Below are 17,303 nucleotides of genomic sequence, written 5' to 3' on the forward strand. Positions count from 1 at the left end.
ATTTTTAACCAACATTGTCGTATGACAATTTAATAATTGTGCGGGTAAACTTGTATCTTTGTGGTAAAATTTAAACCGTAGATAGAGCGACGACGATACGATCGTGTCCTGCGTGTTGTTTCTACGTATTATAAGTGAACCGTCAACATTCCAAGTAATGAAAAATTTATCATGAAAATAGAAACAGATCAACAATAATTATCGCGGTGTGCGTACATCAGATGTGTTATCATTATCCTGTTTTCATTGGCAATGTCCGGGAATCGAAAAATAAAGAGCAAAATAGAGGGATGGAAAAATGGAGAATGGAAGGCAACGAAAGCAAAAGAAATTGGAATCTTTTTTTATTATTTGATTGCAATTAGATGTATTGTAAGTAAAGGTATAATTATCGTATTCAGATAATATGGTAGAACTGGAATAAAACGTAGCATATAGTTGACGATAGACGTATATTGAGAAACATATGTATATTGAAGAATATTGATATCAATAGTTTATAGCTTACCGTTAAATATCATTTCCCTGATGAAAAAAACATATTGTAAATGAAAGTATGGATGTATTTATTTTTTACTCGATGTATTTCGTATCAATGTATTTTTCTTATAAACTTATATATATACATATATATATATATATATTACACGCATACTTGCGACATGTTCTATTCACATCTTCTCGAGCATCTTCTTTTTCCACTCCTAATTAGTTGATTTATACTCACAGCTTAACGAACAACGGTTTAGATTATTCATTAATTCATTGAAGAGGAATTTATTTTCAGAATCATTTCAGAATTGTTCCGTTTGTAGAGATTATAGTCTTTGGCTCGAAGACCATCGCAGCCCTGAGATATCGAGGAGAGAAAATCATCCCCGGATAATCTGATCTCATCTTCTTGTCGTTGAGACAAAGGAGAAAATGGCGAAAAGATTAGCCCGATTAGGAGCGGCAGGAAATGCGAGACTTGTAAGACCAGTGCATGTGGTTTGCTGAAAATCTGAGGTGAAAAAATTTTTTGAGACAAAAATTAGTGATGATAAAAAACGATGACATATAACTCGATCTTTTCGAGTAGATGACCCAATGATGGAAAAAGTTGGCAAAATCAATCAAAATCGAAGGCTGGCCGACAATAAAACTTCTTGAATAGTATTATAGATTAACATCACGTTGTCAGACATGAAATCATATCATTAAATCTCTATTATTGAATTATAGTATTTACCAGCTACCGTACCACATCATTTTAATGTCTGTTTCTCATCGTTAGAGCATGTAGACGTTTGAAAACATACCGTTGATCGAAATCTGCCGTGATCTGTCGGTAAGTTAGGAAACTTCTACGATGTCTAACTCACCGAATGTCGCTAACCGTGCGACCTAGAGATTTTTACCGAGGGCTTACCATAGGGGATAACCTTGTTCGCCTTTACCGTATCCTCTGAACCATGGACCTAAGAAAAACGCTGACGTGAAGATGATGGCTTAACCCAATGTGAGATACAGAAAGAACATTGCGTTCGTTTAACGTTGCCAGCAGTGCAGTCTGTCCAAGAACTAGTACCCAAAATAGATAGTTTCACACGTAAGTAACCATAAGTGAAATCATTATAGACAAATCCTGCCAAAACTAAGCCTTGTGTCCAAGAATACATCTGTATACATACAGTAACTTCTAATACGCACAACCAGTATACCTGTATATTGTAGTAAATGTATAATATTTCGAGATATGGACAATATTGAACATAAATGAAAGAGAATTACGACCGCTATTGTAGATATTAACGTGATATACGAATGATTCCGCTACCGAATATAAAAGGTATGATCTAGAGGTAGAATGCAAACAATACAAAGTGATATTTGTTTAAACGTTCATCAATTTTTCAGAAACGAAAATCAAAACAAATCCAATATAATTAAATTTTCACTGACATGAGTAGCCTTCTGGTCTGTTGGTAAGTTAGGAATCTTCTATGCCGCCTAACCCACCGAATTCAGTGACAATCAAATGTCACTTACCACGGATAGATTTTTACCGAGGGCTTACCGTCTATTCTTCGGTGGAACGGCATGTGACAGTTCAGTTAGGGCTTGGTTCAATTTTCGAAGTCTCCGCACCTGGAACGGAAGTTGAACGAATTTTCATTTTAGAATACTATACAATTTGACGTTGCACAGAATGAAGTTCACGACAGAAACTTTCTCTCGATGTGCAGCACGACTCGGATTTTTGTCAGATCTAGAGAGAATACCTGACGTCGTATTGGAAACTCCGTTATTAATGCTTTACACGAAGGTTATCCAGGGAACTACAATCCTGTATTAGTCAATACTTACTCAAATCTACATCAGCCGAATCTTAATCAAGAATGAAGTTTCGAATGAAATCGCTGAACGAAATTCACTTGTCAATTCTAGCGAGGCAGCATTCCACATGTGACCAAAGATGTATTGGAAATGATTACCACAGAAAAACAATTACTAACACTCTCTTTACCCACAACGTTCACCATGGTTGATCCCGTTGAGAAAACCGAATCAATTGCTGATTTCATTGGAATGAAGGTACACACAGAATGTGAGATACCACTCGATTTGAGAAATTTAAACCTTGTCGAGCTATTCTAACAACTTTACATTATTATACAGGAATATCCTGTATTTCTCACAATCCAAGATCCAGCGGTAGCCATTACTTCTGGCTACAACGAAAAGGACGCTGTTGCATTATGGACGAGGCATGGGAAGCAAATAATCACTCCGGATGAATACATGGACTTGGTGGAGGCGTTCAAGCCTGATCTTTACATGACATTATGCGACGGCGATACAGATATGAACAGCAGCTCGAAAAGAATCAGGAAGTCCGTCGAACGCAGTAAAAAAATGTTCGAAAGATGCTTGCATAGACATAACTCGTCCGCAGTGCTTGGAAAAAAGGGCCTACTGGGAGCTATCGAGGGAGGGTATAGCATAGAAGCCAGAACACTTTCTGTACAAACTTTTGCCGGTGAAGATCTAGCTGGATTTGTCATTGACGGACTTCATAAAAACGGTCCGCTGACGGAGAACATAAAGTTCACATCGATAGAAAATGTCATCAAACACACTATTGTTGGTACTTTGCTCACGTATCTTTTTAGTTTATCGAATTTACATCTAGGTGGTTTTTGACTCGTCGATGCAAAGTTGTTTTTCATTACAGAACTTATTACCAGAAGACAAAATGCGAGTTTCAACGGGCAGTTGGAACCCTGAGACAGTCATAAACCTAGTCGATATGGGGGTGGATCTATTTGATTCATCGTACGCTTATTTCATCACCGAACGTTCTTGCGCTCTGACTTTCCTGTGCCAACATTCCGAAGCCAACGAGTCAGCTATGATATCGATTGCGGAGACTAGGTAATCGAAGTTGTTCGACGATAAATCAAGCTGATCTAATTTACTTCTTGTTTGTCGAAGGTACGCCGATGACTTTTCGCCCATATGCCGAGTGTGCGAATGTCTAACCTGTAAAAATCACACGAGAGCGTATCTGCATCATTTACACCACACTAAAGAGCTCTTGGAACGAGTTCTCCTGATGATGTAAGAAAAGAGAACGCTGTTCAAGATTTCCTCGATAATTCATCAAAGCAGTTACATCGCTTTCTCAATTCCAGACACAATACGCACCACTGTCTACAATACTTCAAAGAAATTCGCGAGAGTTTGAAAAGCGGCACCTTCCAAGATTTAAAGTACAGGATTCACGGGAAATTTTCCAAAAGTGTTTAGGAGAATCGAAATCTTCGTATTGCAATGGAAATGGATATGACAGGAAATAAAAATATATTTTGAATCGGCATTGTATTTTATCATCAGTCCACAGCATATCGAAAATACACTCCATGCCTCCCGCGGAGGTTTGTTATTCGGGAAGAAAATTGGGATCCAAATAATTGTAAGAAGAGTTATTGAAGCTTTGTGAAAAATAATCTGAATCGTAAGTCCTGTTTGACTGGGTCGGTCGAACAGCGATCAATCTATGGGATGGAGGATGTATGGGAGTGTCAGTCTCCCATTGTGCCACTGCACAGTCCCCGCAGAAATTCATTTCTCCTTCGCAATCCTTGCAATGCCACCGCGTACCCTTCAACGGTTCTTCCTTGCATACCAAGCACTGCAAATAATCAAATTGTCAGTCGAGACTCTACCGCTCCAAACATTCCAAAGCAACTCACTCTGTATCCGATGTGGGAGTATGCCCGCAGCTGTTCGTTTCCTTTTTCCGCTTTGACCAGTCGAAGCAACTGAATATGTCTCATCTCAGCCGTATCCCCCAAGGTTCCGTTGCCACAGTCATCCTCCTGACAATAGTTGACAATATCTTTATCGATCAGAATCAAACCAATTGAAAATGTAATATCGATAAGGCGAGAGACTAACAGAGTCTTCGATGATCGATAAATGTCTGGCGTCCTCTCCAAAGTTGAACGGCATGTCTTGATGGGGAAAAAAAGTGGAGGGCTTCAAGAGCAGATAATTATTGCGCTGGTGGCGGTGATTCGTGCCACGCTTTACATCCATTCTAACTTTTGGTCCGCGGCCAGGGATCGGAAGTCCGGCCCTCAGGAGTTTGATGAAGTATTTTTGAACACGACTGGATACTTGCTTAGGCGTTCGGTTTCCTGTGGATATTTAGTCAAGGATCAACGATTGTTGACTGAAAATTCAAAAAAATCCTGCAAAAATGGGGTATAAGATCTACCAGACATACCGAGTGCATTGGCAATTTTCGTCCACCGACGCATCTCTACCTCTTCGGGTGGGTACTCGATCAAAAGTTCTTCCAACCTTCTCTGCTCCTCCGTTGTCCACAGTTGGTTGAACGTCTCCGGTTTACTTTGGTCAAATGCACGTCCTCGAACCAGTATCTACGATCAAGTTGCGATGAGTTTTATCAAAAGATATATCATTCAGCGTAGAATAGCTGCGTACCTTTCCCTCATCAGCGTCGGACTTCACTTGAAGTTGGGGGAGAACCGGTCCGTGCCTTGTTTGTGGGCGCATTGGGCTATCGGGTAAAACTATGTTGTACTTGGTCCAGTCTATATAGGGGATGTCAGCGATTTTCTGGGGCCCCGGGAATCCAACAAAGTCCTCATCTTGTAATTTAGCAACGAAGGAAACGGGGTCTTGCATTGCAATCTTTTGAGCTTCCAATAATTTATCCAAGTCTGCAATTCCCTGGGTTCTTTGGGCCTCTAGCATAATAATTGTCTTCAGAAGCGCCGTGTAATCCTTGTTACCCTTCAAGGCTAGATGATCGGATTCAAAATAGAACTCCGAATCTTCCGGCTCAGAATTATGAGCACATTCAGCATTCATATTTGGTACGAAATAAGAAAATTGTGGAAAACGAAATACTCGGCAATCCGAAAACCATGTTCTGCGGTGAACGAATGTGGTGCCGAGAAAAAAATAATTTTCGAATACAGCTAGCGCCATGTGGCGGATTTTTGGTGAACTAATCCCCAGAAAAACGCAAAAGTTTTGACTCTTCTTTGAACAAAACCGGAAAAGTATTGACCATTTTTCGGGCGAAAAAGCAAAAGTTTTGACCCTTCTCTGATTGAAACCGAAAAAGTATTGGCCTCTCGCGAAATCATGGTCAATAATTTTCCGATTTTGCTTGAAGAAGGGTCAAAACTTTCGCGGTTTTCTGGGGGGTTAGTTCACCAAAAATCCGCCACATGGCGCTAGCTGTACTCCCGATGGGCGGAGCTTAAAGAAAATGGCGGCGCCCAGAAAAAAGGGCGGAAAATTTGAATGATTGATTGAAAAATCGGGAAAAATTGGAAAAAATTAGAAAAACTTAGAAAAAAATTGGGAATGAATGTGGGATGGTGTAACTTCAGTTGCGTATCATAAAACACTTCCAGGACCAGAGGAAAATGCGGCATTTGACAAATTAATTTAAAAAACGAAGAAACAAGGAAAAGTTAGGGAACAATTCTGGAATGGGTGCATACTGATGGTCTCTCCACGCGCAAATGACGTTTGCAGGTAACCCCCAGATCAGGGAAAATTGAGAGAACTTATACAATTTATAATCTTTAACGCGTGATATTTGAGGACATGCACAAAGTTCAGTGTACTGTGCTCTCCTCCTTAAATCTTGGAACATTTTCCGAAAGATCGTACAGAAAACAACAACTTCGTGTCTGGTATGCTTGGAGCCTCACAGGTGAGCTCCGAAGAGATTCACTTGTCAGCCGAGAGATGAGGATCTGGTTTTCCTTCTCACCAATGTGATTCTCTTCACTCCGATGCCGTTTTCAGGTTACCTGCATCCCGGAGGCCTCCTTACAGCTCTGTGCAACATGGTGCAACTATCTATTCGCTCAGTCAAACCAAGGAAATTTTTTTTTACACTTAGAGGACACGGAGCAAACAGGACCCATACCAAATGCTACTGGTAAACTGAAGAGAATCTATCGAGGGCTGGAATCATCCCGCACAAAGACCCGACAAGAGGTAGACCTGTAGGCTCTTACTTTCAATCGCAACGTCTGGAATTGTATAAGTATCTATTCCAATATCTGCTAGTTTTAATCCACCTTTCACATTGTTTGAGACGTCTATCTTTTGTAGCAAGCAGGTTCAAGAAGTTTTCCTCCAAAAATCGTTAAGGCTTAGCATGATCTCTATTGTGGTTTCAGTTTTGTATTTGGTATACAGGGATGCTGAAATCAAACAATCGTAGAGCCACTCAGAGAAGGAGACTGCGGCGATGAGGTTGTACTGGAGGAACAATTGCCGCCTCTCCTTCAACCCAGAGATTTGATTCGCAAAATCCCAAATGGAGGATGATGAACCGATTTCTGTGCGCTATTTATCTACTATCATCAATGCCTGGTGGAAAAAGTCTGGTTAGAGCATCTCTTTATCGAATTTGAGATTGGTATCGTACAAGCGACTGGTTAATGTGTTGATCATTCGGCAGAGGCACAAGATTAAATGCATGCACATGATAAGGCATATAGGGTCTCAGAGTACCTCCTTGGTTATCCTGTTCTCCTGATACAAAAGTAATTTTTGGCTATTATAGATTATTACTTTTGGATGAACGCCATCGAAAGGATTTCACTTGGGAATCATGACTCTGGAGGAGGTTCGTTTCACGATCGATTATTCGAAAACATTATCAAAGATGTTTGATCAGGTGAGGTCTGAACTCTTCATTTATTTTTGAAAACAGAAAATAGATTATTCGAATCGTATGGGTTCATTCATAGTTATGACATTCGTTGTAGAATTCTTTGAATCAATAGCCAGCTCGGACGTTGGTGTTGGTCTCGATCCAGTCCGTGTAGCTGGTGATGCGAGTGTATACGCTGGGCCAGCCCTTGGCACAGCCTAGGGAGATACCGAAGGACACCAAACCGATCTGGGTGGGTTTGCCGTCAGCTTCCTCGATGACCAATGGGCCACCAGAGTCGCCCTGAAACACAATGGATCACGAACATGAGAACTTCGTAACTACGCTTACACGTCTGTGATGTTATCTTTCAATTCGACCGATGAGATCGTGGAACGATCTAGATATCGTAACTTACGCTGCAAGAAGAGCGAAGGTTTGAACCATCCAGGCAGATGTGGCCAGCTCCAATTGAGCCAAAGTACTTTCTGTTGCACTCGCTGTTAGTCACGATGGGGTTCGAGGTCCAGCGAAGGACGGGGCTGATGCCACTGGCAGCTGTACGATCGGCAGAAACGATGAAATGTTAATTTTTAGCGAATTCAAAATTATAGAAAAGTGATATAAGATATATGCTCACAATCTGAGTCTTTTCCCCAGCCAGATACAACCGCGGTTTGACGGACGAAGGTTTCGCTGGCCTGAGAGTCTTTTGGCAGACGGATCGGCTGGACGCGATCTGTAATTTGAAAAACGAATGTTAATGCTCGGAAAAACGATGATTTCAACGCGCTTTCGGCCGTATACGTATCAATGATGGAATATGTGAGTTTTACCGGAGAATTCGATTGGTTTTTCGAGTTCGATTAACGCAATGTCGTTAACGAGGTTGTAAGAGTCCCAGTTCTCGTGGGTGAACCATCTCTTGCCGTTGACTCTGAAGCCCGTGTCCAGGCGGCGGACCATATCGTGGGCCCCGACGACAACCTCGACGGCTCTGGCAGTGTCGACGCAATGAGCGGCTGTGAGTATCCATTGGTTGTTGAGGATCGAACCTCCGCAGAAAGCAGTGCCACCGCTCACGCTCACGAACAGACCGACTTGGTAAGGGAACTGTCCAGGCTTGGCTTCGAATCCTCCAACGACGCGTCCCAAACCGTAGGTAGGAATCCACTGGTGCGCTTGAAAATTGAGAGGAAAATCTTAGAAGCGTTACCCCTGTTTGCTGTGAGTATGATTGTTGCAATTGTTGCCATCGGATGGTTGGATATATTTGTACATCGGTATATCACATTTCCAGCCAGCGAAGTGAAACGTAGAAACATACCTTCCAATATGCGAGCTACGTTTTCAGGTACGACTCGCATCGTGTTGATCGTATCCAAATCGATGTCGACGGCCTGGACAACATACAGGAAATTCATTAATGGTATTTGTCACCGTTGGGTATACAGTGGTATAAACATTTGGGTCGTGCGACGCTGAGCACATCCCATAGTATTCAATGTATCTTTATCTTTTTCAGTCGTGAAAATGAGTTGATTAGAATATAGGATCATACCTGGGCCGCCACGGCCACAAAGCAAAGTGCTACGAGAACCTTCATATTGACACTGGTAACTGCTGAGAGTCTGAATGGTGCGTAGGGTATATATAACCATTCCGAAGACAGACAATTAGGCAAAATAATCCGTTTAATCTCTGGCCATCGACCAATTAGCAAACACGGAATTCAGCACGTTCATATCTGAGAATCAAACCCAGATAAATGTCATTTTGAAATTGTCATGTCGCTATCTGGGTGATAATCCAAGATTCAGGTAGGATTGAGTGGCTCTAGCTACTGAGGTGATAATCTCAATCAAAGACATTTTCAAGACGTTGACAGTAACCATATCAGAGTAAATGATTTTGCTTTAAAACAGGTAAGCATGGCACGGTATACATTGTTTATCATATACATACATAACGTACATCCATTCTCATTGTTAGAAGGCGTACAGGTATACGTGTCGCAAGCTCTGCAGTCTGCGATCTACATCGTACATCATTGATATCATCACTGATTCCGACATAATTATCAGTTATATAAATTATTGATGGCAAACTGTGATGCGCCTCGTTAATCGAAGAATCAAATCATTATGAATGTTAAGATATGTGAGTCGGACTCGACATCTGTTGCGTAGGATTTAGTATCCAATTTTTGCTCATCGTCGCCATCAATTTTATTTTCTATTGAGTAGAAGCGCATACCGTGGGACAAAGGCGATTCAATAAGAACAGGAATTTGTATAAAAAAGGCTCTCCATCAGTCTCAATATAATTGCCACAATATATTTACATGGGGAAATAATAACTGTACAATTGAATCGAATACATCGGAACTACAAACGAATCTGTATATTAATGCAACTCCCGGAGAACGAAAGAGTAATCGTTATCTCCTCAGAGTTTCGTTCTTTATTAGAATGATATATTTACATGTATGGGGGGAATATGGATTTTTCTGATTTTTTTGTTATGATTGAACTTACTCTAAAACCGACGAAAAATTTTTTGTGAAGTTATTCGTATTTTTTCATTTACTCGATAAAAATTGTATATTTGTCTTTTGCTACTGTATGTTCATATATTTTTACACCTTACGCTCTATATCTGATCGGTTAATTTGATTAGTATATCTCCTAGCTTTATCTCAACAATATCACGACGGCTCATCTGAGCCACTTTGAATCTCCACGTCAATCCCAACGAGGATATTATCTTCACAATATTATGAATCCAATGATCAGCAGATATAATTGGGATATGTACACTTTGATTGTAATAATATCATCGACCACATCTTGTGATAGGTGCGTGGAGATCTACGGTGTCAACATACGCAGTTCAGCGTTCTCAATTTTTGAATGAAATGAAATTTTTGAATGGCCGATTGCCACCAATTGCTGTAGCCCGTCCCCGTCAAGCGACGCGACAAGAGATGTCTTTCCAAACTAGTCACGACTCAGAACCACAAATCTCCTCCCTCATCTTCGTCCGGTTGTGCGTCCATTTCCGGTTTTGTTTCCAACGGATTATTCTGAGTGTCCTCGTCGCTTTCCGAGACGGCCAAGTCGTCCTGAATCTTATCAACGACCTTCTCTTCTCGGGACGGCAAACCAGCGAGCAGGAAATCGGACGGGTCGTAATTCGGATCGACGTCCATACTCTCCTCTGCAAACGATTCCCAAGAATTAGAAACAATTCATCGATTATACACGATAAGTTGACAATTTTTGGGTTAGAGTTCAAATTTTCCATCTGACGGATCACCTTGTTGGAGGAGCTGTTGTTCTCCGGTGTAAAATCCTACGTTGCCCAACTGAACCATAGCTTCCGCAGCCTGTTGACTGTCGTCGTCGGCGGGTACTTCATTGGACTCTCTCATTTCGTTTACTTCTAACGTCTCCATCTCAGTCTGCTCCAATTGTTCGTCGGTTCCAAACGGTACTTCGTCGAATTCGTCTTCGCTTGAGAATTGGAGATCTATGAAGAGCGCGGAAATGAATATATCAGTTAAAAAAGAAGGCTTGGCTCGTTACACGGTTTTCTAATTGTGAATAAGTTTTAAATTTGTCTGTTACCTTCTTCGAGGACGTCTTTTTTCTTCGCGCGCCCACTGCGCCCCAATTCTCCATCCATGTCACCTTCGACGTCGACGAAATCAAAATCGTCCATCATTGACTTTCCGAATGGATTATCAGGGGAACTAGTTTGACTCTGAAAAAAATAGGGAAAAGTATAAAAAATCCCCCTCGTCTCTTCAAATATGGACAAAGGCATCGATAATTTAGTTAACGTACTCCTCTAAACTCAGGTTCAGCGATGGTATAATTCTCTTCGTCTGGACCAAGCCACGATGAATCGATATCTGCTTGTTCCATAGCCCGTTGTTGCACCAGCGTGATATTTCCTTCGAGTTGCGTTAGATGGTCGTCGTACTGAAATCAATGTGGAAAATAGAGAAAACAGGAAGTCTCCGCACTGCCTTCAACAGTTAGAAAATGTAGCGTCTCAATTACCTCTTCCAACGTTTCTTTGCAAACTTTTACCAGGGCTTCTGCCTTGAGCGTGAATGGCGAATCTTTTCCATTGTAGACCGTACAGTTTTCCAATATCTGTTCGATATCTCTGAGGAACTCGTGTCGACTGTGATACTTGTGAGCTAAATTCAAAGATAATCATGTAGTCGAGAGAATCAATGGCGACGAACGAATGGTCGAAGAATAACAATGTCGAAGGAGTGCGAACGTACCTGTAACTTTTTTGGAAATCGCTTCCAAGTCTATCGGCCTTTTGATAACATTGTAGTAATCTTTCACTAGCTTTTTGTTGACCGGCTTGAGGAACGGCCAAGCCTCGGTCATGGACTTTAATTTATTGTTTATTACATTGTCAAGGATGAATGTCAGTGCGACTTGATCGTTATCGTCCAGCAATGGATTGATGGCTTTTTCGAGCCTCATTAGACGATCTTCTTTCTCGCCTAACCTGTCGACGCAGGTATCCAGCATCCGTTTGGCAGCTACGGTCAACGAACTCTTAGCACCGTTGTAGAGCGTTGAATTTTCAACGATCTGGTTAACGTCAGCTAAGAATTCTCCCCTGCTCTGGTATTTCTTCTGCCTCAAGTTCTCCCTTATGGTTTGCAAATCCATAGGCCGTTGAACGATTTTGTAATAATCCGTAACCGCCTGTAATAATTCGTTGATTTTTATAGCAAAGATAAGATTCGTTCCTGGAGGTACGGGGAGATTCTTGACTCTTACTTTGGCGTTCACTGGAAATAGGAACGGCTGAACATCCGGCAGATCTCGCATCTCGTTCAGAATACTTTCTAACATCGTGGACATGACGACGACCGGGTCAGTTCTGCGCCTGTTGGCTGGTCGCTGCTGTCTCTTGAGATAATCGCAATGATCGTCTCCGGTAGCACGGCGACGTTTTCGCGCCCCGACAGCCTCCTTGGGCACTTTTAGTAGCAAAGTGCGCCTCTTCATCTCTTCGGCGTGCTAAGGTAGGGTTGGTCATGATTTGAAAATAATTTGTTCGTAGAAACTTAAGTTAGGGATTTAAAAATTCAAGGAGGTATCGCCTTCGGCGATCACAAACCTTTATGAGCTTCGAAGAGAGTTTTACTTTAGTTCCATCGACGTTCACCAGATCCTGATCGTCGGTGTTAAGCTGCTTCTCGATTTCTTCCTCCTGCTCCTCCGTCATAGCCACATTGACCGGAGCGGTAGGCATGCTGTTCTGATAAAGGGGACATGCCTTGTTGGTGCGCATATGCCCTACATTACCACAAGCACCACATTTTAGTTTCAAGTCTGGTTTAAGTTTAGGTTTCTTACGTTTAGAGGGGGATACTTCAGGCTTCGGATGTTTAGAGGACAGAGTAGAGGACTGGAAATTACTTAATGGAAGGACGCTGGAGGACGAAGTAGTCGGGGTGTTCAAGGACGAACGCTCGAAGAGGTTAGATGAACCGAATGGATTCGGCACAGGGCCGCCCAGCATTCGTTCCCGTTCTTGATTTCGCTTGATTCTCCGCAGCTGCTCCTGGATCCTTCTCTTCTCCCGCTTCATCTCTTCCTTCTGCGCTTCGTCCAAGGTTGCGAATTGCTTGATGAAAGTCTCGTCTTTGGAATTCCTTATTTTTATGTAAGTATCTATGACAGCTGGTTTCCTCACGAGTTCTACCCTGGTGAATTCTTTCCCTTCAGGGTTCCTGAATGTTCGGTATATCTTCAGGACTCTGCCCTGCTGCGTTCCATAGTTATTAACCATGCCATCGTCTTCGTCGTCTTTCTTTTTTTCTTTGCTCTTCTTATCCTGCTCCTGCATGTCACCCATTATCATTTTTCTGAGCTCGTGCCGCTCCTGTTCTTCCCTTTCAAGGGACAACTGAGTGCTCGTTTTTTTGTTCGATAACATGTTTTCGATGTTTTTACCCATCTCCTCTATGTCGGAGCTATCTTCGTCAGAGCTCTCACCCTCGTCGGTACTGAGGACCTCGTTGGACGACAAAACGCGATTCTGAAGGTCAAAGATTCTCTGGCATTCCTCTTTGTACCTTTCCTGATGCTCGGCTATCGAGAATCTGTTGCCTCTAGAGAACTTAGTCATACCCTCTTCTCCGGCTTTGGCTTTTTCGGTCGACAGTGTTCGCACTACATCGATAACCTCCCATCGAGAAAGTTTTTTTATCTCCTCTTCAGGGACACCAAACTTCCTCAGCAACGCCTTCGCATTGTTGAGCGAGAGTCTTCGTAAGTCTGCGTCGGTACCAGTCACCGTTCTCTTTGGCTGCGCTTCCTGTTCTTCCTGGAAGATGAATTATTTCGATTAAGATGCTCGCACCGCTCTGGTATTCGATAACAATTAATGCGCAACCTGTGTTCAACTTACTTTACTGATTGTTGGTTTATTGGGCACTCTGACGTAAGAAAATCCCTCGCCACAGCCGGTGGGATCAGCAGGTCCGGCGAGCTGTAGGAGACACTTTCCTCTCATCGCTTGAATGTAGGCACGGGTGGTGTTCCACGGTGCAACTTTGACCTCGTCGTCCATTTTCAGTTGCATTTCTTCATCGTCGTCGTCTTGTGGAGTGAACAGAAATTTCTCACCGTAGCCAGCATCCTTCAATCGCTGCTCGGCAGCGATCATACTGAAGTAGGCACAGCACTGCTCGGGCGAAACCATAGCTCTGATTTCCTCTTCGGTTGGCAATCTAAAGTCCGGCTTGATCACCCACCAGTTTGAGTCCATCCCTAATTTCAGCGGTGACAAAAATGAACAGGTTATACGGGCGGTGGATGGGCCGTTTTCGCGATCCCCGTCATAGGCAAATTTCGGGAACGATAGAAACGATTATTCAATTTCACCTGTCCGTTTGAAGTCTGCGCAGAGCTTCAATCTTTTTCTTATGCTGCTTTCGCTGTGCGATGGGAAAGCCTTCTTGATATCGTCCATTTTAATTCTCCTCGGGGTATCCCGAGATTTCCAAAATAGTCTGTAGATAAAAACTTGGAGAAAATCCCTGACGAAATTGTTGGCTCGTTTCGAATTCGGACCCGGGACTTCGTACAGTGGACATTCTTGACCTGCACAAAATAGGGCGTCCACCTCTCTCACAAAATATTGTTGCCTGGCGAAATAAGGAAAAACAAATCACAGTTACATCGTAGTTAAAAGTGACGACAACCTACGTAACGTACCAACCTTGTTCTTATTATCAGGAAGTCAGTCTCTTGAATGCTATGTTCGTAAATCGGGGCTCTGTACATGTTGTTCTCGATAGCCTGTATACTTTGACCGGGCGTCAGGATCCCCAAGAAAGGACTGGTGTGCGCGTACGCGATTTCCCCATACTTGTACCGCACAGGGCCTTGGTCTTTCCCTGCCCTTCGTTTGTAATAATTCTTGACCTTGGAACACATACCGACTTGGTTCATCAGGGGTGGATGTTCCTCGGAAAATTCGATGAGGACGATCTCTCCGTCCTTTCCCGTCAAGTCTTCCGGAGTTCTCATAAAAAAGACATCCCCACCTCCCGAAGCGATTCTTTCCTGTTCCCGTTGCTTAGCTTTCTTTTTAATGTGTTTGAGCAGAGGCAAGACGCTGTGAGGACCAGGATGGGAGAGTGGTCCATGACTGAAGCGTTTCAACGGAGGTCGATGAAAATTTCTCAGTCTCATGGGTCCCATATGAGTCTGCACGAAGGGTGCTCTCAGTTCTACTACCGGTGTGCTGTGCTGAATCAAATTGCCACCGCCGACCTTGAGGCGCAGAGTTGTTTCCGAGGATCGAGGCATGTAGTAAGAGTCGTTGGAAATATTAAACGGATCTCTGTCGGGAGACTTCGGCGGCGGAGGAGGTGCGTCTTCTTCGAGGACATTGATCACACCTGCTTTACCCAGAAGGAGTTTGCTTTTCTTCACGTGGGGATGAGGTATTTTTACTTTCGGTTGGGGTCCGTTGTCTTTATGGAGCAAAGCGGGGTCGATGTCATCCGGTATACCCAGAACAATATTTTCGTCGTTCGGATCAAGAGTGAGGATCTTTGGCTTTGGTATTTTGGTCATCTGTTCGGCATCCCAGATAACTTCGTCTTCCCAGAGCCCGTAGACGAGCTCCTCATTCTCTACTGGGAAAATGGAGTACCACGTATCGTCGTAATTTTCTTCCCTTTGCTGCTGTTGTCCACTTTTACCCGACGATACAATTTTGTTTTTCGACTGCATGTGCAAAGGCGTCGTTATTTGAGATGTGGCAAGTCTGACGTTGGGAGCTACAGGCACAGGCGCTCCCTTACCTGGCTGGCTAAATGCCTGCGCTGTCCTGTTCCCACTCGACGGAACCCAACCTGCCGCGTTATTTTTACTATTCAATTTTTGCATCACTTTATGCTTGATGTCATCGCCGTTCCAAACGACATCGTCTTCCCAATGCAACTGGGACACCATAAGAAACGAGTCGTCGGGAAATATTTCATCGTCCTGCGACTTGATTTCATCTTCCTTTTTCTCCGATAATTTAAAACCATAATTGAAACCGTCTCCGGTTTCCGGAACATCCAACATGTCATACCAGATCTGAGCTGGACCGAAACGCCAGTCAGCAACTTTTGGTCCCATATCACTGCTGTCTCCCGTATCTCCTGTTTTCCCCGTCTGCTCTTTGTCTTCTACGGGAAGTAGTAGCTTCTCTTCGTCGTTAGAACGGCATTGGTCTGGCGACGGATCTGGAGCGTAATGCAACTTCCATCCCTGCTCAACGTATCAGTTAATTAATAACTTCTCCACTTGCGATTAGAATACACAACATACCTTAAACTTGGGTCTTCTCTCATCATGATCCGATCCTGAGTCCGAGTCTTTGGGGTCGTGATGCTTTTTCTTTTTTCTCCGTTTCCGGACACCACGCCAAATTTGCGGCAGACTACTGGGCTTTCCAGGACCGAAGAGTCGCGAGAACCTGAGTACCTTGTTGGGGCGAAAATCTGGAAATAATTCCGTGACATCTATGTTAGCATATTTTGAAGGCAGCATAGAAGCCAGAGGTGTTTCTAATTTTCGTTGACGCGCAGCTTCAGCTTCCTCGGGAGTCAGGGCTTCTTTTTCTTCAGGGATCGGTGGAGGAGGCATCAGCTGTTTATCAGACTTATTTACTCCCTCCTCGTCATCTGCATCGTAATCGCTGGTTTCCTTGTCATTTTTCTTGGTATTATTATCGGCGTTGTCCTCATTGAGATCGTCAGCCAATTCGTTGATATCAGAGAAATCCAAGGCACTCGGAGACTTTTCTGAGTAGTTGCCGTCATCCTGCTCAGGCTTGGGATCTTTGACATTCCCAAATTCATCCGTAGTTTCGCCGTCATCTTTTTCGGCGTTCTCTTTGGTATCCATGGATATCATTTCCTGAAGTAACGAGCCCAAGCCAAGTCGCCCCAAGGAAGCCAAGTGTCGTTTAGCCTCGGAGTCTAGTATGTCATCCTCGAGTTGCCCATCCTCATCTATATTTCCAAATAGAAAGCCTGTCATATTCATTCCCACGTCCATGTCCCTGTCGTTATCTTCGTCGGAGTCGACCATTTTCATTCAATTTTCAAGATCCGTAGATCTGAAGCCGGTAGCTATATTGTTAAACTGTTATGCACACAGAGGGTTATGTTTACACTTTTTACTGTTATTTACACATAGTGACTGCTCGGCCGTTTCACCGGTTAATAATCATGGACAATTAAACCGGACATGACGCGGTTTTTAAATATAGTTTTCTAGCGGTCACACGATTCTTGAAGAGATTCTTTATCACAATTTACTTCCTTGACGTTCAACGAAAAGTACTGCTGACCCACCAGTAATAAATAAATGCCGTACACCACGAAAGCACAAGTTAATCAAATAGATCTACACACTAAAAAGAAAGTGGTACCTTTTCTGAACGCCACGTCAACCGGTGATAGCGTAGACAACTATTCTTTCAGATATTGGAAATTGCTTGCCCTCCAGCGGACAAACCATAGAATTCGTTGTCATGCAAACCGGAAACGTAAAGA

The 17,303-nt window shown here is 43.0% G+C and overlaps 4 protein-coding genes and 1 long non-coding RNA gene across 8 annotated transcripts; 2 read left to right on the forward strand and 3 right to left on the reverse strand.

Moving 5' to 3' along the window:
• The first annotated feature begins 1,439 nt into the window (after positions 1-1,439).
• LOC105686211 (queuine tRNA-ribosyltransferase accessory subunit 2) lies at positions 1,440-3,856 on the forward strand. 4 transcript variants are annotated; one of them, XM_012400846.3, is made up of 6 exons: positions 1,440-1,591; positions 2,431-2,577; positions 2,662-3,126; positions 3,218-3,417; positions 3,478-3,603; positions 3,678-3,856. In XM_012400846.3, the coding sequence occupies exons 2-6, from the start codon at positions 2,470-2,472 to the stop codon at positions 3,790-3,792; spliced, it is 1,014 nt and encodes a 337-aa protein (XP_012256269.2). In that variant the 5' UTR covers positions 1,440-1,591; positions 2,431-2,469; the 3' UTR covers positions 3,793-3,856. The 4 variants fall into 4 exon arrangements, with proteins under 4 accessions (XP_012256269.2, XP_012256268.2, XP_048515716.1 ...); XM_012400845.3 differs by lacking the exon at positions 1,440-1,591 and adding an exon at positions 1,605-1,831; XM_048659759.1 differs by lacking the exon at positions 1,440-1,591 and adding an exon at positions 1,977-2,308.
• On the reverse strand, positions 3,848-5,486 carry LOC105686213 (ZZ-type zinc finger-containing protein 3). Its single transcript, XM_012400847.3, has 5 exons — positions 4,996-5,486; positions 4,775-4,931; positions 4,444-4,685; positions 4,239-4,364; positions 3,848-4,177 (listed from the first exon to the last, which is right to left on the reverse strand). The coding sequence occupies exons 1-5, from the start codon at positions 5,383-5,385 to the stop codon at positions 3,926-3,928; spliced, it is 1,167 nt and encodes a 388-aa protein (XP_012256270.2). The 5' UTR covers positions 5,386-5,486; the 3' UTR covers positions 3,848-3,925.
• A 1,727-nt stretch (positions 5,487-7,213) lies between these two features.
• On the reverse strand, positions 7,214-8,847 carry LOC105686126 (chymotrypsin BI). Its single transcript, XM_048659629.1, has 6 exons — positions 8,760-8,847; positions 8,526-8,598; positions 8,035-8,379; positions 7,839-7,937; positions 7,617-7,756; positions 7,214-7,501 (listed from the first exon to the last, which is right to left on the reverse strand). Exons 1-6 carry the CDS (start codon positions 8,802-8,804, stop codon positions 7,325-7,327), a joined length of 879 nt encoding a protein of 292 aa, XP_048515586.1. The 5' UTR covers positions 8,805-8,847; the 3' UTR covers positions 7,214-7,324.
• On the forward strand, positions 8,017-9,815 carry LOC125502068. Its single transcript, XR_007279879.1, has 3 exons — positions 8,017-8,425; positions 8,499-8,627; positions 8,724-9,815. It is a non-coding gene; the product is annotated as an uncharacterized LOC125502068 (long non-coding RNA).
• On the reverse strand, positions 9,514-17,133 carry LOC105686693 (transcription initiation factor TFIID subunit 1). Its single transcript, XM_012401751.3, has 12 exons — positions 16,072-17,133; positions 14,465-16,011; positions 14,128-14,390; positions 13,652-14,013; positions 12,356-13,567; positions 12,013-12,255; positions 11,499-11,937; positions 11,266-11,408; positions 11,047-11,184; positions 10,828-10,963; positions 10,517-10,729; positions 9,514-10,417 (listed from the first exon to the last, which is right to left on the reverse strand). The coding sequence occupies exons 1-12, from the start codon at positions 16,840-16,842 to the stop codon at positions 10,209-10,211; spliced, it is 5,676 nt and encodes a 1,891-aa protein (XP_012257174.2). The 5' UTR covers positions 16,843-17,133; the 3' UTR covers positions 9,514-10,208.
• Positions 17,134-17,303: the final 170 nt, after the last annotated feature.

Source organism: Athalia rosae, chromosome 8, assembly GCF_917208135.1.
Source record: "Athalia rosae chromosome 8, iyAthRosa1.1, whole genome shotgun sequence".
Classification (NCBI taxonomy): Eukaryota; Metazoa; Arthropoda; class Insecta; order Hymenoptera; family Athaliidae; genus Athalia; species Athalia rosae.